This window comes from Acartia tonsa, chromosome 8, assembly GCF_053477335.1.
Source record: "Acartia tonsa isolate MP-2025a chromosome 8, ASM5347733v1, whole genome shotgun sequence".
NCBI classification, from domain to species: domain Eukaryota; kingdom Metazoa; phylum Arthropoda; class Copepoda; order Calanoida; family Acartiidae; genus Acartia; species Acartia tonsa.
The window spans coordinates 10,300,139-10,323,742 of record NC_137267.1 but is presented as its reverse complement, the minus strand read 5'-3'; the positions used below and the strand labels follow the sequence as shown (position 1 = coordinate 10,323,742).

General features: G+C 33.2%; 2 protein-coding genes across 10 annotated transcripts in view; one reads left to right on the top strand and one right to left on the bottom strand.

Moving 5' to 3' along the window:
• Nucleotides 1–23,604, bottom strand: part of LOC145325971 (uncharacterized) — a 130,882-nt gene that overhangs the window by 9,210 nt on the left and 98,068 nt on the right. The gene's annotated exons all lie outside the window — the stretch shown is intronic.
• On the top strand, nt 6,877–23,037 carry LOC145325970 (uncharacterized). 6 transcript variants are annotated; one of them, XM_080168995.1, is made up of 20 exons: nt 6,912–7,197; nt 7,840–7,937; nt 8,273–8,387; nt 9,782–11,090; nt 11,623–12,446; nt 13,245–13,391; nt 16,379–16,435; nt 16,565–16,623; nt 17,058–17,151; nt 17,288–17,370; nt 17,790–17,867; nt 18,015–18,106; nt 18,316–18,414; nt 19,076–19,146; nt 19,612–19,698; nt 20,504–20,608; nt 21,084–21,213; nt 21,680–22,297; nt 22,397–22,730; nt 22,960–23,037. In XM_080168995.1, the coding sequence occupies exons 1-17, from the start codon at nt 7,045–7,047 to the stop codon at nt 21,147–21,149; spliced, it is 3,537 nt and encodes a 1,178-aa protein (XP_080025121.1). In that variant the 5' UTR covers nt 6,912–7,044; the 3' UTR covers nt 21,150–21,213; nt 21,680–22,297; nt 22,397–22,730; nt 22,960–23,037. The 6 variants fall into 6 exon arrangements, with proteins under 6 accessions (XP_080025127.1, XP_080025125.1, XP_080025121.1 ...); XM_080168997.1 differs by lacking the exon at nt 22,960–23,037 and having other exon boundaries at nt 6,918–7,197; nt 20,504–20,598; nt 22,446–22,744; XM_080168996.1 differs by lacking the exons at nt 22,397–22,730; nt 22,960–23,037 and having other exon boundaries at nt 7,840–7,940; nt 8,276–8,387.

The window sequence follows — 23,604 nt, the reverse complement described above, 5'->3', positions numbered from 1 at the left end:
GAATGCTTATTCTAACTAACAGCCACCCAAAAGCACTCTGACTGCATTTTTTAACCCACTTCAAGTTCAAAGTCAGAAAAACTGTTTGGAACAGGGTTGCAAAACATTGATTGCCATAAACGTTTGCGGATTTTGAAAATAATTTTTTGCGCATTTTTTGATAATTCAGCAACTCTATAAGTAGTGTGTATTTATACTAGGCATCTTAAATTTATTTTTGCATATTTTACTTTGTAGGTTGTATTTTTTTTTTAAATGTCAGATTTTGATGTTTAAGTTTTTTTTGAAGTTTTGCAGCCCTGAACTCTGAGAGAGTCGTTCGCCAACATTTTTTACAACTTTTACGACCCTTACAATGGAAGTTTTTTAAACAAGTTTTTTTGGAAAACGTAATCTTTCTACAATAAGGCAGTTTTCTTCTGCACTTTTTATAGTTTTGAAATGAAAATTAAGTTTTCAAAAATACTTTTGATTGATTGATTGAAATAAATAGTTTTATTATTTAAAGATTTTTGTCATTTGTATTCGTTTAAAAAAAATATATTTCTTTTCGTATCTTGCAAAATGACAAGTAAGAGGTTATTTTTTACATTACAAAGCTTTTTTTCATATTACTTTTTTCACGCATTAAAAAACTAGTTTCTAAATAAATTTGGTAAAGTCTTTAAGATTTTAGTTAAGACAATTTTTATAACTTTCAATAGCTATTGGACGGCCAATATTTTTTTCTTAACTCTCTCAGTGGTGTGCGATCAATTCCGCGGAAGTGACATACCTGCAAAAACAATAATTCTGTAATTATCCGCTCTATTTCAACTGGTTATCCTATTTTATAAAGCAATAAGCTTTTTTTTTGTCTGTAGTGAACTGATGAACCGATATGGTTTACCATTTTAAACGAAGCTTCTTATAGGTCCAGGGAAGATTAATAACTTTTGTGGGAAAGGGTATCTCCACCTCCCCAGGAGAAATCGCCTCTAATAAAAATATCCCCACCCATGAAAAAAAATATTATCTTTCCTTTTCCTTTTTTAAAATTAAAATTTAAAGTGAATTGTAAACCTACTCCTGCCCCCACTGCGTCAAGTGTTCCTAGAATTGAGAACTATATAAAGTAGTAAAGTTTTGTTTTGTCTGAAGCTTAAGATCTCAATAACTACTGAATCGATTGGATTCTATATTTTAGGTTAGCTTCACAAAGGTCCTTTGCTGGTTTTAGGGCTATTCTATGAGACCGCCTATTTTGTCCCTTTTTTGTATCTCTTTTGAAAAGTGCGACACCCTGTGACGTCAATGAAATAGGAAGAGTTGATCGTAATAAAATTAACAACTTTTTTTAAAATAACTATTTTTAATGCTTAAAAAAAATATTAAAAATCTTAAAAACAATACATAATTTCTATAAAACGTATTTGCTTCTTTTTTTTGTAACAAAATTAGTTTTTTTGCTACTTTTTAAATAAATTCAATCTTCAATGTTCATCACATCAGCTGATTTCTATTTTTTATTATTGTTTTGATTGTTATTAGAGGCGTGTTATAATTTTCATAACAATTTTAAAATTTGTTGAAAATATTAAAATTATAGAAATATAGAATAAAATATAGAAAGTGATGGTACTTTATAATCATTAATAGGTCCGTTATAAACATTTATTGTTACTTAATGCATACAAAATATAATTAAAGGAATAATATTGCCAGCTTTAAATTATTATAAGAGCTAATTTAGTACAAACCAAAACTGAAGAAAACTTTTAAAAATACCATTTGTATTGCATCTAGACAACAAATGATGCTCAGTTTAGGTTATGTTTGATTAAGTAGATGTAAGAGAAGGGTTTATTTATTCATCTTTAAATTATACTTTTGACAGTAATTGTCGGTTTTTATGGATGGGGTCGAATGGGGTACGGACGGAGGGGGGAATGAGCGGCGAAGGGGTCATCGGGGGGGGGGGGGGGGAGGGAAGACTCAGCATTAGAACTTTATATTATTTGATGAAATTTATTTTAATTGATGACGTTGGGGCCAGCTTCTTTGGCAAGGACCCAGGCCAGCTAGGCTATCCTATCCCTTGATCATATATGTAAAGTTGTGGAGGACCCAAAAGATTCCATCTGAAAAGGGAAAGTCTCTCATCCTAGGCACTGTGTAGAATTTGGGGGGGCCCCAGCGACACGGAAGCTGGAATCGCCAGAAGGGGGAGAGAGGTACTCTCTCCAGTGTACCAGGGAAGGTCAAATGGTTGTAGCAGAAGAAATTCTATGGTTTCTTGGATATCTTGAAACCGGTTTATGATAATAACAATAATAAAATGGAAATCTCATAATTCGCTCTTTTTTTAAGTTCAACTACAAATCCTAGCGATTTTAAAAGACTAAAAATGATTAAAAGATTTTAGAATAAAATAAGCATAATATTTGAATTGTAAACCTAGATATTTAATTACATCCAAGAAAAGCCACAAGGCAAATAAATTAAAGAGTAACTGCACTGTTGATCAACAACTTTTGGGCTGGAAATCCATAGTTTGAAAATTATAGGACAACTCTAACATGCTTAAATTAATCAATTTATCGCCTCATATTATAGACAGCTTTCCACGGTTATTTAGAATGAAAACATATACAAATAAAACCAGTTTTGTGGGCCCTGAGGTGTCTAAGGCCCGTGGTAAAAAAATTAGCATTAATTTTATGATTTTTATTTTAATAATTGTGGAAATTTGACTGTAATACCAAGTTAAACATTATTTTTCAGTATTGCATAGAGCCGGTTCTAATCCAGCGGATATAAATCGGTTTGGAAGCCATACTGGAATAGGTATTTATCGCATTGTATTATAGACAGCTTTCCACAGTTATTTAGAATAAAAAAATATACAAATGAAACCAGTTTTGTTTGCCCTGAGGTGCCTGAGACCAATGCTAAAAAATTAAACATTATTTTATGATTTCTATTTTAATAATTGGAAATTTGACTGTAAAACAAAACTAAACATGATTTTTCAGTATTGCTTAGAGCCAGTTCTAATCCATCTTATATAAATCGGTTTGAAGCTATACTGGAATATATATTTATTGCATTGTATTATAGACAGCTTTCCACAGTTATTTATAATGAAAAAATATACAAATAAAACCATTTTTGTGGGCCCTGATGTGCCTAAGGCCTGTGGTAAAAAATTAACATTAATTTTATGATTTTTATTTTAATAATTGTGGAAATTTGACTGTAATACGAAGATAAACATGATTTTTCAGTATTGCTTAGAGCCAGTTCTAATCCATCGGATATAAATCAGTTTGAAGCCATACTGGACTAGTTATTTATTGCATTGTATTATAGACAGCTGTCTGCGGATACTAAAATGGAAAATTATAAGATTAAAACCAGTTTTGTGATAAAGGCCTGTGATATAAAAACTGACATATTATTTATGATTTTTATTTTAGTAATTGTGGGAAAATGTGGAAATTTGACTGTAATATGAAGCTAAACATGATTTTTCAGTATGGCTTAGAACCGGTTCTTATTCAGCGGATATAAATTGGTTTGGAAGTCATACTGGAATAGTTATTTATTGCATTGTATTATAGAAAGCTGTCCACGGATATTAAAATGGAAAATTAAACTGTTTTTAAACTATTTTTGAAAGGTATATAAAAAACATACTGTGACACCTGTAGAATCATACTGCAAAGCCAAAAATAAGAACAATTGCCCACGTCGATTTTTATTAGGATTTTAAAGTTTATTTTTTACTATGGATTCAATAAATTTTACTGAATCATGATGTTTCTTTCCTTTGTGGGTAAAATACTCAGCTTTTAGAGTGTCTTGCGTCATAAATATTGTATGCTAGTATACAGTAAAGTTACATGTTTTGATTTTATCAATCAAAACTAATTAAAAATTAATTCTTTATAATATATCAATGAATTAACATAAAAATGTTTCATGTCTATAAACAAGTCCTAAAAATTTAAGTATGTCCTTAAACAGTATTATCTATTTATGCAGTTTTGCAACAAATTTACTTACAATATTGTTTGTACTGATGCATTAATATTCTGCTAATTCAGTTCTGACAATCTACAAGTGTTAATGTTCGTTTGTCCTTCCATTTCAGAGCTTCGCTTTTATGGATGTTGTCATCCTTGTTTAATTTTATTTAAAAGGGGGCCATTTATAAGTTTATTTTATTATATCCATTTGTTTTATCTGATACTTTCCAAAATATGTTTTATTAAGACTTTATCAATAAAAAGTAAATTTTTTGTAACTAGACCAAATATAATTAAGAATTAGAACCATAAATCTAAATACAAAACTAAAAATATCCTTGAGACATTCTATTCTGCAACCTTTTTTATTCATAAACATTTTTAATCAAGTTAATTTGTTTATACCTAGTGTATATAACTGTGTAGGTACGTCGTATACAAGCACTTTAAATTTTAAACTGACAAATTTTTTAGATTTTAAAAAGTTAATCTAATGGATTTTATTTTTATTTATTATTTTGTTGTAATTAAATCAGGGTAGCCCCTTTCGTGACAACACCCCTTAAGGGGAGTTTCTTTGTATTTTCACAGTAGCTTTTCTCCTATTTCTAGCCCCAAGCAATTTTGAAAATACGACGAATCGCCACTTAAGGGGCGTTGCCATGAATGGGACTATACCCATAAATCATTTTTAATTCAATTGTTTTATATTTATATATGTATTATTTAAGTAGAATTTGTTGTTATTTTAATAATTTTTAATACAATTGTTTTAACTGATTCTTGTTTATTATTTATTACGATTTAGAAACCATAGAATCCGTACGTCCATTTATAATATGCTGATACACATATAGTAATCTGCGCTAATATCCAATAAAAAGTAGTAAGCTTTGTTCATATATAGCTTAAGAATTTGGTTACCGATCCGATTAAGTTCTACATTTTAGGGAAGATGCATAAAGGTTCTAAAATCCTTTTAGACCGTTTTCATCATTAAAATCTGAAGATGGTTTTATGCTATTTTTCTACGCTAAATTCTAAAACTAATATTCTTTAGTAAATGAATTGCTACCAAGTTCTTTATCTTGATAATCAGAGGCTTTTAGTAAAGTAGCGTTTGGGGGATGGTGCATTTTGAATTAAAATTAATTAAAAAATGAAAAAAATTCCAATAAAAGTTGCACTATCAGAAATACTCGTTTTATCTGGAATTATCTGGTTTTTCAACCTTACAGTGTCACAACTATAAAATTGAATTAATTGCCCATTGTCCCCTCCCTTCCTCCCTGCCTAAGGCCTGTGCTAAAAAAAACTGACATTATTCTTTAGGATTTTTATTTTAGTAATCGTGGGAAATGTCTGTAATACAATGCTATACATGACTTTTTCAGTATGGCTTAGAACAGGTTCTTATCCAGCGGATATAAATTGGTTTGGAAGCCATACTGGAATAGTTATTTATCACATCGTATTATAGACAGCTGTCCGCAGATATTAAAATAAAAATACAAGAGTTAAAAACTTAAAAACGAAGTGAAAAACGTTATTCTATATCCATTATATTTATCGGTTGCAAAGCTGTACTGAAAAAATAAAAGATCCCTCATTCATTGAAATATTTACAAGGTAGAACATGTTGTATAGTTAGGTTGCTAATATGGACCTCATTTATTTGTAAGTGGTAAGGGGTTGGGGGCAGACCCACAGGGCAGGATTTATGCTAGTTTTCATTTAGTAGGTTTAAATTTCGGATCAATTATTTTTTTCCTGTAACAAAATTTACATTAACTTTTCGTGCAAAAATAAACCACTAAAAATAAAGAAAGGAGTCTGAAATTTTTTGTGTAGATTCTTTAGACAAATGAGAATCGCAGTTCTTTTATGCTTCATGATCCATTTTTATGTTTAAATCCCTTTAATTATGCAAACTTTGTCCGTAGGTACTACATTTAAAAAAGTCTTTTTTTATACTATTAAATAAAAAATGTTGATTGTCTTTCAGTGTCGTTAATTCGTTGGCCTTTCAATGTAGATCGATGACATTTTAAACATAGCTAGTTAAAGTAATTGGTAGTCTCTAAATAAAATTTCATTAATATCACATGAATACAAATAAACTTATTACAATCATAAAAAACGACACTAAAAACCATAAACCCCAAATGAATATAAAAAAATATTTTTAAAATAAATTATTTAAGACTGTTCACGTTATCATCAGCTAAGGGGTTAATATGAGCCCACTTATTGAAACCATTTTTAAGATTTTTCATGAAAGCAAAAGTGTTCCCCATTTTCGGGCCATAAAGGGGGAGAGGGAAATGGTCACAAACCGGTTTCAAGATATCCAAGAATCCATAGAATTTCTTTATACACAACCGGTCAAATAAGCAGAGGGTCGGGGGAGGGGGTAAGTGGAAGCCTCTTCCTCTATTGGCCGGTTAGACTTGAGCAATACATTTCATTCAAAAATAAAGGGTGGAGCATCGCATGAGAGGGGATGACTTTTCCTCCTGGTTGAAAGGATGAAAGGGAAGGGGGATTCCCATTACATGCCTGATGTACAGAGTTAGGCACCTGACTGGCTTGAATTTAAACATAAGTCTTTAATAAGACCAAACAAGAGTTGGATTAAAAAATTTTTAAAAAATGTGAATTTGTTGTGCTAGTGGTAAAAAATCTGAATTTAAAATTTTTTTACACAATGTTAAAATACTTATTATCTTAAAGTAATATTTTTAGTAAGTTGAAGGATAGAATAAGGTATTTTGTAATGAGAATATTCACATTAAGCCAAATTATGTCAAAATTTAACCCCCCCCCCCCTTTGGTTTGCTAAAATCAGGCATTCCCGGAACTTCCTTTGGGGTGTTTTTTTCTGACCATGGTCCCGTTTTAGCGTTTTAGCGGTCTTGGGCATATGATATCTTAATTGATTCAGATATTTTATAACCGGTTTATGCCCATTTCCCTTTTCCCCTTAATGGGCTGAAAATTGGGAACACTTTTGGTTTCTTTAAAAATCTTAAAAATGGTTGGAAGTCGTAAAGTGTATTTAGGCAGGAACAACAGTATCAGCATAAAATATTTTATTTCAGAACTTAGAACTATGGGTAAAAATTCATGGACAAACAAATTAAAGGAGTTGAAAAGAAGAGAGGAAGAAGGAAACTTACTCTTCATGGTATGTTAGGATTAAAGGAGGGGGGGGGGGTGGGTTAATGCAACCATCTCGTAATCAATGATTGAATAACACTTAGAATTCGAATTTTGATCTTAAATTTTGCATGAATAATCCTTGGTAGGTCTATTTTCCCTAATTCGAACAAAAAGAACACATATTACTTTTTTTTGGCTCAAAAATCTTATTTAAGTTCTAGCCGGTTGCTGTTGGTACTAGAAACTTAAAAAATGGCTATTGCTATCATTTTACATGAATTAAACAAAAAAATATGTTTTTAAAAGTTGATTCCTACGTAATTAATGATGAATTTGCCCTGAAAATAGGCAAAACGCGGGTAAATGGCTGAGCCGCCAGCCGTTACTTTTCCAACTTTTTGTTCGATTTAGGGAAAATAGACCTACCAAGGATTACCCATGAAAAATTTCAGTTCAATTTAATCACTGATTACGAGATGGTTGCATTAACCCCCCCCCCCCCCCTTAAACTTTTTAAAAATCTTCCAAGATAATAGCCTTAACTTATGTTCAAACATATTAATAATTTTAAAATAATACTTATGAACAGTGACATGCTAACTGATTGAGTGAGGATCACTGTTTTGGCTGCATTTCACCATATCATTAATGTTAATTACCTATCTAGGACCGCGGACGGCAGTCTGGCAGCAGTTCTCATGACCAGCAGCCGTCGACCAGTCCCAGAGATTCCACTGGACCTCCCCCTAATCAGCATGACAGGAATGGGTTTTCATACATTTGATTTAATGATTCAACAATAATCTGTGAATTATGATTTCTTCAAATGTACCAAATTCTGTTTTTTAAAAATACCTATTGCTAACCCCTGCGGGGCAAATAGATTCAGTGCCCTAAAGAATTAGAAAAAAATTATTCGCCCCCTTCCCTTGCTTTCAATTTATTTCATACACAATAGTATGGGAGTATTTGAAGTAAACATTAAACAAGGCACTTTGAGATAAAAATTAAGCGACGTTTCTTTAATTATAGATAGGTATGATTTACACAAAATTTCTCATGAAATAAAAATGTTTGAAAATCACAAATGAATACAGGAACAGTCCCCGTAATAGCATGGCTACCAGCCCGCCCCCAGAAATGGGAGGACCCCCCACGGATGGCGGAATAATGAGTGGAGCCAACACCCCAAAACCACCTTCTACCCCTAACCAGGTAAAAAATCTCAATATGAAAATGTAAATCAAAACTACAGAGTAAAACACTAGAGGGGGAAGGGGTTAGATAACTGTTATGTGCCGACCTTCAATTGGGTCTTTAAAAATCAACCTATATTGTCGGGAATATTAACACAGCCAAGTAACAGAAAAAATAATTTGCTAGCAGACAAAAAGGTTCTTGGAAAAGGGGGGCAGGTAGTTATCTGTATACAATATACATCTATACTTATTATAATACTAATTAAAATAACTCTTCTATTATGTATAAAAAAATCTTAAAATTTTAATATTAATTTAGAATAAGGTATAAGAAAAGTATCTTAATGAGTTTTAAAGGTGAAATGCTTTTTAGCTCCTCACAAAAGCATTTTTAAGAAACTGCAATTTGTCATTTTTTCACATTTCTTGACTGTGATGCATTTGCAGTAAAAGAATCTTCTTTAATAACGTAGGTTATAGTAAAAAGAAAAAAAACTCCTTCTTATTTGACAAAAAAATCTCTAAAGACAAAAAAGTTATTGAAGTTTGATTTTTTTTTATTAAAGCATTTAATTACAAATTATGGATAAATTATGAAGTTATATCTTAACCTGTCAATCAAATTAAAGGATTATAGGAATTAATAAGGGGTGGGAATTTACGAACATGAGCAATTTTTTAGGTCATGTTTTTTAAGTATACAAAAAGAAAAACTGAATATTTGTTTTCAGTGAGAAAAGGGGGGAGGCGGATGTGCCACTTTTTGAAACCAAAACTAAAAGTCATCAAAGGAACTCAACTAAAAAAAGAGTTACAGGTCTGAGATTTTGCATGGCAGTTGCTTTATAGGGGTACAATATGGAACTGTGAAGAAACGGCGGCGCAACCGCCGAAAACCGCCGTTTCCCGCCAATTTTTTTTGCAATTTCTCGGCGGTTTTCGGCGGTTGCGCCGCCGTTTCTTCACTGTTCCATATTGTAACCCTATAAAGCAACTGCCATGCAAAATCTCAGACCTGTAACTCTTTTTTTAGTTGAGTTCCTTTGACTTTTAGTTTTGGTTTCAAAAAGTTGCACATCCGCCTCCCCCCAGTATTATAATTAAAACGTTTGCGGTCAATTAATGACGTATATAATTCAAATTACTTATGACAATTATCTTTATAATAATATATTATTAATCTTTTGAAATATACAAGTCTGAATTCCTTCTTAGATTTAAAGATTTGAAACTAATTGCCAGTAAAGTATTTTAAATGGGTTATTTAGGGACATAAAAGTATTTATGATGTTAAATACATATTTTAGAATAATAATACTGCTTTAATAACTTTATATAGGTAGTTTAGTCTTGCTTAAATAGTTTGTGATAATAATCTTCACTTTGCAAGAACACATATTTTTCACCTAGGATTTGGACACTGGAGTTCTGGGACAGGGAGGGCATGATACATCAGACCTTGATGTTCTAAATGAAGATATTTTTGAGAGTGCTGATGTGACGCCCCGCCATGTGCCTATGTACAGCAGCCTTCCCTCGCCTGGTGGCCCAATGCTTAACCAACCCATGGGCCTCCCCTCCTTGCATAGATCCAGCAGCAGTCAACCTGGCTGTTCTCCCCACCCAAGCATGCATGCGTCACCAGCTCCTGTGCCTCAATCCCCGCACCAAATGCAATCTCCTGCAAGTGTGCCGCCGTCCCCCGCTACCCACCAGTTTGCCACGCCGTCTCCTGCCCAGCCTCCTTCACCGGTGACGTATCTTCCTATGAAATCACCAGCCGCCTTCCCGCCGCCGCCGTCTCCAGTCAGCAACATGACACCCCAGCCATCTCCTGCCAACTTGCTTCCACCTCAATCCCCAGCCAGTAGTATACCACCTTCATCACCTCTAAACAAGCACTACTCTGTAAAATCTCCTGGAAGCGTGAGTGCCCCAAAATCTCCACGTGGCGGAAGTGTTCCCCATTCTGTGTTATCCCCTCAGTCTGTATCCCTGCCCCAAAACTCTGTTATACTTGCACCTTCAGGGCCGGGTGGTGGAGCTACTGTCCTGCCACCTGGCGCCTCTTTTGTACCTGGAAATGTAATTTCTGGAATGCAACCACTGCAATTTAGTTCTAGCGGCACTTTAGTTAATAGTGGGGGTCAGGTTTTTCAAATTCAACTACAACCTAATACTGGTGTAGGGCAAGCAATAGTTACCAATACCACTGCAGCTAAATATCATCCTCCACAAAGCACGTCACCTGTTAATTCTCAGACGGTTGGTGTGTCCGGAATCAGCCCCCAGGACAGGACAAGACTTACCAGTACCTTAAACTCGATGGTTACCACACAAAACCAGGCGCCTGTAACAAATGTATCTGCCGGTCAAACTCAGCATTCCATAATTATTAATTCCAATGGTGTGCTCAGTAGTGTCCAGCCTGGAGGCACTCCAATTATAATGGGACAAATGGTGGCTCAGTCTGGAGGTGGGACAGCTGGCACTCCCATGATAATTCAACAGCAGGGTGGTGGTGGCCCTATGTTGTTGTTACGACCCAATGCTCCCTTACAAACAACGCCTACTTTAGTGCCAATAGCAGCTCAACCCGGCCAGTTTATTGTTCAACAAGGTGGCCAGCAAAAAGATATTGAGGAGGTTCCGCCGCCGCAAGTGATAACGTCACAGCCACCACCAACAACCACAGCTGCTCAGAAAACTTTCGATTTAGGTAATATTTTTTTTAAATTTTACAACATTTTTGGGATTAAAATCAGAGAGAGAGGGGACAATAGGCTGTTTAGTACACTTGTCCCCATAGTTATATAATAACGTTTTCTTATTCATTGGCGAAACAACTTTGGGGACTTAAGTAAATTTTGATTGGTTGGTTAACTAAGTTGAGTGTTCAAACGTTTCAGCCACTAACTTTAATCTAAAGAAAGGGTAACGTTGTGAATAATCATTGGGGATGAACATCAATTTATCGGCCATTGTCATTATCCCTTTAGATACCTGGATTTAAAAAAAAAGACTTCTATCTTATTTATATCTTCAACTTCAAATATTAGATAATTTGTGGTTCTTTAACAAATCTAAAAGATGGGGTAGGATTTGTCTTTTAAGTTTATTTACAAACATGTATTTTTGTTTCTAGTGAATTTTTTGAACAAATCAAATGATTAAGTTGTAAAAAAATTCCTTATTTAATAATTAAGGTTTGCTCTAAATCTACTGGACTAGGTATATTTTATTTTGTTTAGGTGCATTGATGAAGGATGCTGGACTGGACATTGACGACTTTGATTCATTTAGCATGGATCAAGGCTCAGGCGGGGGCTCCCAAATGGATCTGGGATTCAGCACCTCCCACACTATAAGCCAATCAGATGATTCTAACTTGCCAATTTTTTCACAGAGTAACTCATATGATATGATTCAACAGGATAATAGTATGAACAGCCAACAAATTGTTACAAGCTCAAACAGTCAACTGCAGTTTAGTCAACAGCAGCCCATGCAAATGTCAACCCAAAATTCTGGCCAAATTATTAGTATTGGACATGATAGTAGTTTTCTTGCGTCAGGTCAGCAACAAAGTCACCAGCAACAACAATCGGGTCAACTTCTTGGCAACCAGTCAATACAAATTATCGCTGACAATGGAAGTCAAATGTTGACAACAAACACCACCGGCCTGGCATACAGCATGCAGGCGGGTGCATTTATTCAGGGTGGATCTCAAATTTCAAGCATACCTGTTTCTTTACCAGAACTTGGCGGCCAGATTGTCAGCCAAGCATCCTCAGTACAAAGTAACCTGTTACACCATGACAGCCAAATGACCAATGTTAACGCTATGATGACAAGTGGTGGTCAACATGTTGTGGTCACCTCGTCAACTGGTCCCCCCACTCACCAAATGATCTCCCAGCAGCTAGGCATTACTCTCACAGCTAACAATGGGCCGCAGGGTATTACCCTAACGCCAAGCGGTGGACAGCTTATCCAGGGAAGTGGTGGTATAGCAACTGCTACTTTGTCAACTTCTGCATTTCCGCCAGGCTCTTCGTTTCAACTAATGAGGGTAAGTGTACCTAGTTTTTTCATTTTTTTGTTATTTCTTAAAAAGAGGGGAGGCGGATGTGTCACTTTTTGAAACCAAAACTAAAAGTTAAAGGAACTCAACTAAAAAAAAAAAGAGTTACAGGTCTGAGATTTTGCATGGCAGTTGCTTTGATAGGGTTACAATATAAAACAGTGAAGAAACGGCGGCGCAACCGCCGAAAACCGCCGAGAAATTGCAAAAAAAAAATTCGGCGGGAAACGGCGGTTTTCGGCGGTTGCGCCGCCGTTTCTTCACAGTTCCATATTGTACCCCTATAAAGCAACTGCCATGCAAAATCTCAGACCTGTAACTCTTTTTTTTAGTTGAGTTCCTTTGTTGACTTTTAGTTTTGGTTTCAAAAAGTGGCACATCCGCCTCCCCCCTTTTAAATGAAATTTTTAGTGTAATTGGTAGAAAATTGTATTGGCCTCGTTAATATGTTGTTTTCAAGTAAATAAATTTTTAAAAACAAACCTTAAGGCACAAAATTCTACCAGAAAAAAGCCTCATACGCATCTTTTGAAATATTTATGCTTTAAAATGCGCCGTTATTTTCAGAGATATTAAAAAACACCTGTAACAATTTCGATGCATATTTTTATAGAGAATATTGACATATAATTATTTTTTTTGTACTCCTAATGGTTGTTTCCCAAATTTGGAAAACGCAGTTTATATTGAAACGCACTGTATATAAATATATTATTCTATATTGTGAAACAAAGCACTTTTGTCTTATCCCTTCAGATCCCTGCGTCTAACTAACTCTGTATCTAGGCTGGTGGTCAGCCAGGCATACCGCCACACGTGGTCGTGTCCATGGCCAACATGGTAATGACATCCATGAGGTCAGGTCACCAGCAGCCCAGGCCGATGCGACCAAACAGCAATGATGGCGGTATCCAACAGACCATCAGAGCCGATGTAAGTTTAAATAAATAGATTGCTAGTAACAGATAAGTTAGGCTGTTGAAAAAAAGGTAGGTATTAAAAATGTAAAAGAAAATGTGCATCTTTTATCTTCAAAGGGATAGTTCCACGAAGTGTATTTAAAAAGTTAAGGTACTCAGAGTAGTGAACTTTTATATGTCTCAGAAGAATATATTAGGCATTGGATAGATATGACTATGTGTTAAAGAATTTTTAACATTGACCTAACCAAACTTTTTTTATTTGACAATATCTAAAAAAGTTAAAGCCCCTAGAAGAAAAGTTACAAAATGAAATGTGTAATGGTTACTTAGTTTGGTTATGTCAAAAAAGTTTACTTTAAAAAATCTAGTTGATATCTTTAAAAAAAAAGCTCAGAACAAATAATTTTAGTGTTTAGGGGATCTTTTGCTCCACAAGCCCCTGTAGTAAAGCCCCAAAATAAAATGTGCAATGTAGGGTTGGCAATCCAGATCCAAAATCTGGAATCCGCCCAATTTCTAGGCAAATTTTGGAATCCGGAATCTGTTTTTTAATAGCGGATTCTGGATTTATAATTGGTATCCTAAAATTAGCGTGTTGAGTTTTTTCTTTCAACTCTTGCTTTTTGAAGTCAAAGATTATCATCATTACATTAAAAAATTTTAAAATCTGGTTCGATTCTTGGAAGTGAATTATAGAGAACACCAAGAACATTAATTTTTAGGACATATGTAGCACTCAATTTTAATTTTTTTTAAAAAATGCCTTTAAAAATACTGCTAGAATCCGGAAACCGAATCCCTAATCCGCCAAAAATAAGAATCCGGAATCAGCAAGGAATCTACTACTTTTTTTGACGAATTCTTTTAAGAATCCGGAATATGAATCCGGCCAAAAAATTTGACGAATTGCCATTACTAGTGCAATGGTTACTTGGTTCAATGATGTTAAAAAAGTTTTCTTTGAAAGAAATCAGGTTAACATCTTTAAAAACAAGCTTAGAACTCATATTTTTAGTGTTTTGGGGGGTCTCTTACTCCACAAGCCACTAAAATGAAAGTTCCAAAATGAAATGTGCTATGTTCACTTGGATCAGTTATTTTAAAAAAGTTTTCTATAAAAAAAATTAGGGTGAATATAAACTCAGAACTCCTATTCTTAGTTTTGAGGGTCTTTAGTTTGGTTACTTAGTTTAGTTATTTTTTAAAAATTTTCTTTAAAAAAAATCAGGTTGATATCTTCAAAAATAAGCTCAGAACTCCTGTTCTTAGTTTTAGGGGGTCTCTTGCATTTGAATTAATATTTATACATTTCAGAGTATCCATCTTGGAGAGAAGACTCGTTGCCCTGACTGTCACAAGGATATTTCTGTGGATAACTTCTCTAAACACATCAGAGAGACTCATAAAAAGGTTGGTTGAAGAAAAGAAGAAAAGATTTATATTTTATTTTAGTCAAAATTTTAGAGGCCTTTTAGAATATATTATTTTGGAATTAAATGTGTTTTTATGTGTAGCCTTAGCGCTTCAAACTTCAAGCTGATAATAAGTCTTCAAGTTCCATAGTAGTTTCTGAATTAAATGCCAATTTTGTTGTTCATCTGATTTTTTGTATGTTGAAGTGAACACGAAAATTGCAATATCTACTTAAACTGTTTTTAAACTATTTTTGAAAGGTATATAAAAACATACTCTGACACCTGTAGAATCATACTGCAAAGCCAAAAATGAGATCAATTGCCCATGTCGATTTTTATTAGGATCTTAAAGTTTATTTTTTACTATGGATTCAATAAAGGGGGAGGTTGTTTTCTAGTAAATTCCGTAAAGGTGTGTGTGTTATAAGGCCTAAAAATAGTAGTAGAACGATAAGGTGCTCCCTATTGTTCTATTCAGTAGGGAATACAAATATTTGATATACCTTTTAAAAATAGTTTAAAAACAGTTTAAGGTTGATTTTTAAAATTTGGCATAGTTATTCTAAAAGTATAGAATTGCACCTAAATTTGATGCCCATATCATATTCAACCTATATTCGCCCTTTAAATACTACATGTATAAATGTATAAAGAGACCCTTATCCAATAATAAAAGAAATACAAATATTTAGATTATTAGTTTGAAAGTTTTTCTTTGGATTACAAGAAATATACAGTAGCCTCCTCCCTTTTTTCAGGTGGTCTAGAACATTTTATGTTTCATTAATCTGTGTTATTTTAAGATAAAGAAGCGTTATTAATAGATTAAAGGTTTTTAAAGAAATTTTGAGGGCTTGGCTCATCGTGCTGCTGACAAGTAAACAACATTTTACCATTAGAATCTCCCCCCCCCCCATACGTTATAGACACTAGTTTAACAAGTAGTTGCCGAATGGTAATAGAAATATGTTCAAGTAGTTTCCCTGTCAACTAACGCACGACTAACCTGTAATTAAGGTAGTTAGTTTTTTTTTGTCTGAAGCTAAAGATCTTGTTAATTGCTGGTCCTAATTTGATGTAATTTAAGTGGATATCTTAGAGTGGTTTTAAGCTATTTCCCTTACCTTCTTCTAGAAACTAGGGGCGACGTATAAAATAAGGTTGCATTTTATTATTATTAACTAAGTTGTATTTATATGATCAGGTCTTGCAGTACCTGTATGAACCCAACCAAATTTTAAAATTTTCTTGCGAATTTGAATTTTAGGCGAATCTCAATGGTCCACTCTCGGTGATTCCCAGGAAATTTGGGGTACAAACGAAGAGACTCCATTGTGGGACAGTAATCCTGACACATGGGACCATGACAGTGCTACTAGACTGGCACAAAAATTATTACAGGTTTATATATTTTATTTTTATAAGGTAAATTAAGTGTAAACTAGTGTTAAGGAAATATCCCCTTTATATTAATAAATATGTAATAGTTCTATGAAAAGTGTGCGGTTTATTTAGCCACTTAAATACCTATTCTAATATTTATTTTGGGGTTTCCGTTCAGTTAACTTATGTTACTTTTTAGGTTCAGCATATGGATACAGCTAGTTACGCCAGTGGAGTTGATAATGAATCTAAAGATGTAAGTTTAATTAACGAAGCTTTCAATAAAATCTTTGTTTATTCCTAATTTATTACTTTGCCACCACAAGAAACTTATGTATTTTAAAATCCGTCGTTTAGCTGGTCTAAAATTGTTATTTTAATTTAGGGAAGTCAAATGATCTCACAGGATGGAAAGCCTGGCCAGATTATATCCCCAAATCCCAGGTATAGACACAATTTATTAATCATTATAAAGGGGGGGGGGGCGGATGTGCCACATTTTGAAACCAAAACTAAAAGTCAAAGGAACTCAAATAAAAAAAAGAGTTACAGGTCTGAGATTTTGCATGGCAGTTGCTTTATAAGGTTACAATATGGAACAGTGAAGAAACGGCGGCGCAACCGCCGAAAAATTCGGCGGGAAACGGCGGTTTTTGGCGGTTGCGCCGCCGTTTCTTCACAGTTCCATATTGTACCCCTATAAAGCAACTGCCATGCAAAATCTCAGACCTGTAACTCTTTTTTTAGTTGAGTTCCTTTGTTGACTTTTAGTTTTGGTTTCAAAAAGTGGCACATCCGCCCCCCCCCCTTTGTATTACTTCCATAGGTAGTATTTCGAGATTATTTTTATTCACTTTTACATATTTTTTGTCTTTAAGGTTTAAGACAGAGTTTTGTCGCAACTTTAGAGAGAAGGGTGAATGCATTTATGGAAATCAGTGCCAGTTCGCTCATGGCAAAGCAAAATTAAGGGTAAGATATTAAATAAAAATTTTAAATATCCAATATCGAAAGGGCTAAAAAAGAAGTTTAAATCCGGTTTAAAACAGTTAAGTTTTTTATTTTAGTATCCGCAGAAAGCTGTATAAAATACGTAAATTACTTTCAGCATGATATGATCCGCCACAACAAGTACAAGACAAAGCTGTGCCAGAAATATTGGATCAAGGGATGGTGTGCTTATGGCACAAGGTACTTTCCATGTTTATGCAACCTGTCTATTAGTTTAATAAGTCAAGAGGGGGTCATTGGACTGTTATAATTTTTACACTAGTCTCCTAAAAATTTTTTATTAAGTTTTCTTATTGGTTAGTTTTGGAGTAACATTTACTTAAATTTTGATTAGGTAGTTTGTTCATAAAGATTAATGTCAAAATGTTTGAAACAATAATTGTTACCTACAGAACGGTAGTCATTGGGGATGTACATCAATTTATCATTCATTGTCTTATCCCTTTAGATCCCTGATTATTAGTACAGGGATTTACCTTTATTACATCAAACATAATCTTAACTTTTACAGAATTTATCCAAAGGATTCATTATTCAAAGAGTTAAAAAATTTAAAATTATGTATTTTGTTTGAAACCTCACAAACTTTAATTGTTCAGATGCAACTTCATTCACCAGGAAGAGGAGCAACACATTGCAGAGAAGACAAGAGTTGGAGAACATCAATCTGGATTCAGGTGAGTTTTTACACCTTGGTTTAAAGCTATTTTTCCTGTGCGTAAAGAAAATATTATTTCATTATTTCTAACAAAGACTAGTTTTCTATTACTAGACTTAATTATTAACGAATGTTAAAATTTTGAATAAAAATTGTTATTGTTTAGACCTTTGATGCCAACGAAATCTCTGCGGAAATCCAGCGAATCCAGTGCTGATTCTGGTGTTGATGTAAACGATGTTTACAACAGGGCTTTAGGTACGTAAATTTAAATTAAAACACATTTTTTTATATTGTAAAAAGCAGGTATACAATTTGGATATGATAATTGATCTTTGTTCTATTGACTGCCACCCTCCCACCCAAATTTTCTTAGATTAATATTAATATACCTTATTCCTGATTTAAATCTAGTAATATTTTACTACTCGTTAAAGTCCAGCTTAAACACGTTCCGTTAAATTTAGGTCAGTCTGAACCGTACGAGGTGACCTCCATGTTCAACAAGACAATCAACATGCCAGATCTGGACATCATCAACACCAAGAGAATGAAGCTAGACATAAGTAAGCTTAGTTTTGGTCCCAAGATCTATTTGTATAGAGCAATTTCTAGGACGTTAATATTAGGGTTGGGCCGGATATCCGGTTATCCGGCCAAATTACCGGATAACCGGCCAAATTACTAGATACTACAGTAGCAAAAAAAATTTCTTAAGAAATCTTATACAAATTTACATAAAGTTAAACTTGTTCAGAAAAAAAGTTCTTCTAGCTTCAATAATAAGAAAATTATAGCCATTTAAAATTTTTAAAAGCAGAGATTTTTGGTGTAAAGTATTAAAAATTATAGAACCGGATATCCGGCCGGATAGTTTCAATATCCGGTATCCGGCCGGATATTGAAAATGGCCGGATATCCGGCCACACCGGATATCCGGCCACACCGGATATCCGGCCCAACCCTAGTTAATATTATAGGGCATAATTTTTAAGTTAAAAGCGTCTTATTTTAGGACAGAAAAAAATGTCAGGGAAGACAGTTAATAACTTAATTTATTAGTTTGTTGAAACTTCACTGATTAGGACATTTTTAATTTTTATTACTTAAAAAATATTGAATGCATGTATTTTATTTTCATAAATGTACACACACGAATGTTTTGTGCTTCGCCACTGGAGGATGTTGTCACCCTAGTTAATTATTAATGATCAAATATTACTTAAGGTACATACAAGAATGATGTTGTTAATACAAGTTTTCAAAATCTGAATGGCAATCAATGGAATCAAATTAAGGTGAATATTTATTGTTGTGATAAAGAGTTTATCTGTAATGTTTAGTTTCCTTCATTCTTCTTATTTAATATTTGTATAAAATTCAATCTGTTTTTATATAACTAAAGGTTTAAAATCCAGCGAAAATAAGCTCATTATAGTTGTTTTATTTTTAATTAGTCGTTGTCTCCCCATTCATTTTTTAGCAGAGATAATAAAACATAAATGTACAACAAATACTTCTTCCCGAAGGTGAGATTGACTTCGCCACATAATTTTAGGGATAATAAAATTAGATTGGAGATTTTTAGGATTTATTTGATCTTGGGAGGGTAGACGTGACCTTTTATTAATAGTTTAAAACCCTTCAGGGACCTAAAGAGAATATAAACACATACACACTCTTGCACTTTCATACCGAAAATGGCAGACCTTTTATTAGGATTACACTTTACAATCATCTTTATTATACATTGTTGTTTTTAGGTTAAAGATATTGAGAAGGATAGTGATATGTTCAATATGAACCTGGCTACTGAAATGAACAGAAATCTTTATCTCGACGTTGTCAAGGTAAACAAATTGATTTTTCTTGAGTCTGTGATCATCTCATCATAGCTATTATTTACCTATTTCTGTTCATGTGGCTTTGAGCGATTATGTTCTATTAGGTTATTTGGGTGTTACTTCTATACTTTATAGGTTGGGCTGTTTTATTTTCCTTTCAGTCCTCAAAATAGCTTTAAGCCCTATATTGACCAATGGAATTAAAATTCTTTGAAATTTTGAGATCTTTTACTTCAGCCATTCATAACGAATACATATTCCTGTAATGTTAAGTTGAATGGAAAACGCTTTAATTAAAAATATTAAAACGCTACCTTTTTGTTTATTCGTTGAAGTCGCTACTGGAAGTAGCTTGGCTCAAAAAATTTCTATCTGTTCTTTAAATACATTTCCTAGTTTGTTTTTATTTTCCTTCTTGAGATTTTTAAAACTAAAAGGGGGGGGGGGGGCGAAAGTGACACTTTTTGAAACCAAAACTAAAAGTCAACAAAGGAACTCCACTAAAAAAGGAGTTACAGGTCTGAGATTTTGCATGGCAGTTGCTTTATAGGGGTAAAATATGGAACTGTGAAGAAACGGCGGCGCAACCGCCGTTTCCCGCCTAATTTTTTTTGCCTTTTCTCGGCGGTTTTCGGCGGTTGCGACGCCGTTTCTTCACAGTTCCATATTGTACCCCTATAAAGCAACTGCCATGCAAAATGTCAGATCTGTAACTCTTTAATTAGTTGAGTTCCTTTGACTTTTAGTTTTGGTTTCAAAAAGTGTCACTTTCGCCCCCTCCCCCCCCTTTAAATAATTAATTTCTGTCCAGGTTAAAGATAGCCGGCCAGTTCCTCATCCTGAGGATAATCACATTCCAGTCTCCAATAACCTGCCATTCAATCCACCTATTAATGGCCAGTACAGGTACTTAGAGGTCCGGGAAAATTGTTTTTTTTTACACTAGTCCCAAAAGTTTTATAAGAAAATGTTTTTGGCTTGTTGGCTTGACAACTTGGTGACTCTTAATAGATTTTGATATGTTGGTTTATTTTCAAGTTTCAACCACTAATTGTAATCTGCAGTAGGAGTAATTTTGTGCATAAACATTGATGAGTTAACATTAGTTATATAATATTTTCATTTATACGGTCAGATGAAAGTCAGAAAGTCAAAAATCATATTTACTAAAATCACTAGAACCCAAAGTATAACAACCACGCTATTGTAGTTATTGTATTCGTTGGCTTAAAACATTCAATACTTTAATTTAATTTTGATTGGTTGGTTCCAAACCTGAAGTGTAAAAACTTTTCAACAAATAATTTTAAAGCTCTTTATTATTTTTTTGTTATTTAAAGAAATGTTTTAAGATATTTTTGTCGTGAAAATAAATTTTTTTTTTGTTTTAGGAGACCAGCAGTCCAAGACAGCTAGCCTTTGTCCGCGTGTTCTCGGCCCTAGCGCGCATTGCGTAGTACCTAAAAGCAGCCTGGCGGCCGCTCACATAGACACAACCACCAAACCTGCCATTATTTTCAGGTATAAACTTTTATTTTAAGGTTTATTAAGATTCGTTGCTATCATCATAAGTGAAATTACTCAAATTACTTTTTTAAGTGAAGCCACTCTAAAATTTTCTTCTGTCTGTCCGTCATTCAATCCGTAACGATATAGGATGAATATGATTTTGAATTGTTTCATTGTTTTATTCATCAGTCTGTCATTTCATGACATGACAACGAAATGATGTCACGAAATTTTTGTATTCGTAGGTGATATTACCTTTTTTTAAAATTGCTTAGGAAGAAATAGAGTTTATGCATGGTTATTCATTCATATACACCATTAAAAGTTGCAAGAATGTACTTCGAAAACTACCTAAAAAAAATTAATGAAAAGTGCTAACCGTTAATGAAGGACAAAGCGAACCTTTAAGTTCTCTTTTAAAAATTGAAGTCATTTCATCTATTATAAATCTTTGTATTAAATATCATTTTTTGTTCAGATGCTAACAGCCCTGCAGAAAACTGGTTTCTAATCGCAACCTACATCACAATAAAAAACAGACTTTTTATATCTGTAAAATTTTAGTTAACATAACAGTCATTTCGGTTTGTCATTAAGCTATAATTGAAAGCTTATTAATATTTGTACGGGTCATACAGAAAACTATAATTATTACAAGATTTATAAATGCAAGGTTGTAATCAATGATTATTTATCTATCCTTATATAATTTTGTTTATCAAAACTTGAAACTACAGTTTTTCAGTCTTCATTTTTTAATCTATTAAGTCATAATTAATAATTTGGCATAAAAAACGTGTTATACTTAGTGAAACTACATTTAACACATCTTTTTTCAGAACATTATCTAATGTATTTTCTTAAGAATCTAGACATGTAAGAAAAAAATACAGGGGGCGATATTTAATCCAATGAAAAACTCTTTATAATCAAACTTTTTCGTTAGTTATAATCTAAAACAATAGTGTACAGTAGTCTACGCTATTTTGCTAAAAATGATAATTTCAAATAGTTAAATTGTTTTTCTTCGGGTAAATTTTTCTCTCTCAGTAAAAACTATTTTGTTAAAATAATATTGTTCATAGTTTGTAAGTAGGTAAGAACAAGTTTAAATTTAAATATTAATTCTTTCATTTCTTCCATGCATTTGTAACTTAAAATTAAGGATTTTTTATTAAATAATTTTTTAATTTAGAAAATAATGAATTTTACAAACAAAATATATTGAAATTATAAAATTTAAGGTCACTAAAAATTTTGTGAAACTGTTGAATTATAATTATATTTACTATATACTATGTAATATCAAAATGTTACTTGTTGTATATTTAAAGGGTTAGTTGCACGAAATGCATTTATTTATGAAATTAGTGAACTGCATATATTTTCTTTTTAAATGGTTTAAGCTATATTTATAGGGCATATATTTAAAAAGATTTTAATTTTGTACATGTAGTTTTAAAAATATCAATTGAAATTGTTTTTCTGAAATGCACTTCATGCAACTATCCCTTTATGTAAAAGCTGTGGTAATATCCTCTTAGGAATATTTTATTTAATTTTGAAAATTCCCCCCCCCCCCTCTACCCCCCTTGACAGAACTATGAACTCTGGCCGCGGCGCTCGGCACCCTTGCCTACCTAATCGCAGCGCTCGGCTCCCTATTCTAAAACCTAACCTAACCTAAAATAGTTGTTTTGTCAGGGGGGAAGGGGGAGGGTATAAAAATTTTCAAAATTGAAAAAAAATATTTCTAAGAGGAGAATGCCAAAACTGTTCCTAAATGCCATTAATCACAATCCATTTTAATTTAAAATATAAAACATTTTTGAAAGATTTACTTGTTTTTGTGATGTTTAGCCTTTACTAGCGTGGCTACTCTAAGATTAGAAATGTTTGTCTGTTAGCTATGTTTAGGGGAAAACAAAAATTGGAGACTAAACTTAATTTCCGTAAGAAAAATGAATTTTTTTCAGCTGGTTTTACAAATGATTGTTTAGGTGAAGATTATAATATCTGCGTTTACTATACAACCCACTTGGTCAGCCAGTCTGTAGTGCGCTAGAAAACATGATATCAACAAAGCGGAAATTTTTTTTCCCTGCAATGTAATACAGATGTCTGATTTTTAAACCTTTTCTATAATTAGGGTCTGTCCTTACGTATGCACATCCGTCGGAACAGTTAGCTGATGATTCCTATAATAGTTAGGTATAACTTTGAAAGCATAGCCACTCTATAAATGTTACCAGAATGCCCGTACGCCCATTTGAAACATTATCAACTTTTTTACCACTAAATATTAAAGCAAAGCTTTCTATAATTAGGGTGTGTCTGTCTGGAAAGGATATCTTTTTCGTTAATTTGGGCATGTTAGAATTGTCCTCTTGATTTCAACCTTTG

Coding starts and splice junctions, on each gene's coding strand:
- LOC145325970 (XM_080168995.1), top strand. CDS start 7,045: ATGGTTGGAAGTCGTAAAGTGTATTTAGGCAGGAACAACAGTATCAGC. Junction 11,091..11,622: donor TCAGAAAACTTTCGATTTAG/GTAATATTTTTT, acceptor TATTTTGTTTAG/GTGCATTGATGAAGGATGCT. Junction 17,371..17,789: donor TGGTGTGCTTATGGCACAAG/GTACTTTCCATG, acceptor TTAATTGTTCAG/ATGCAACTTCATTCACCAGG.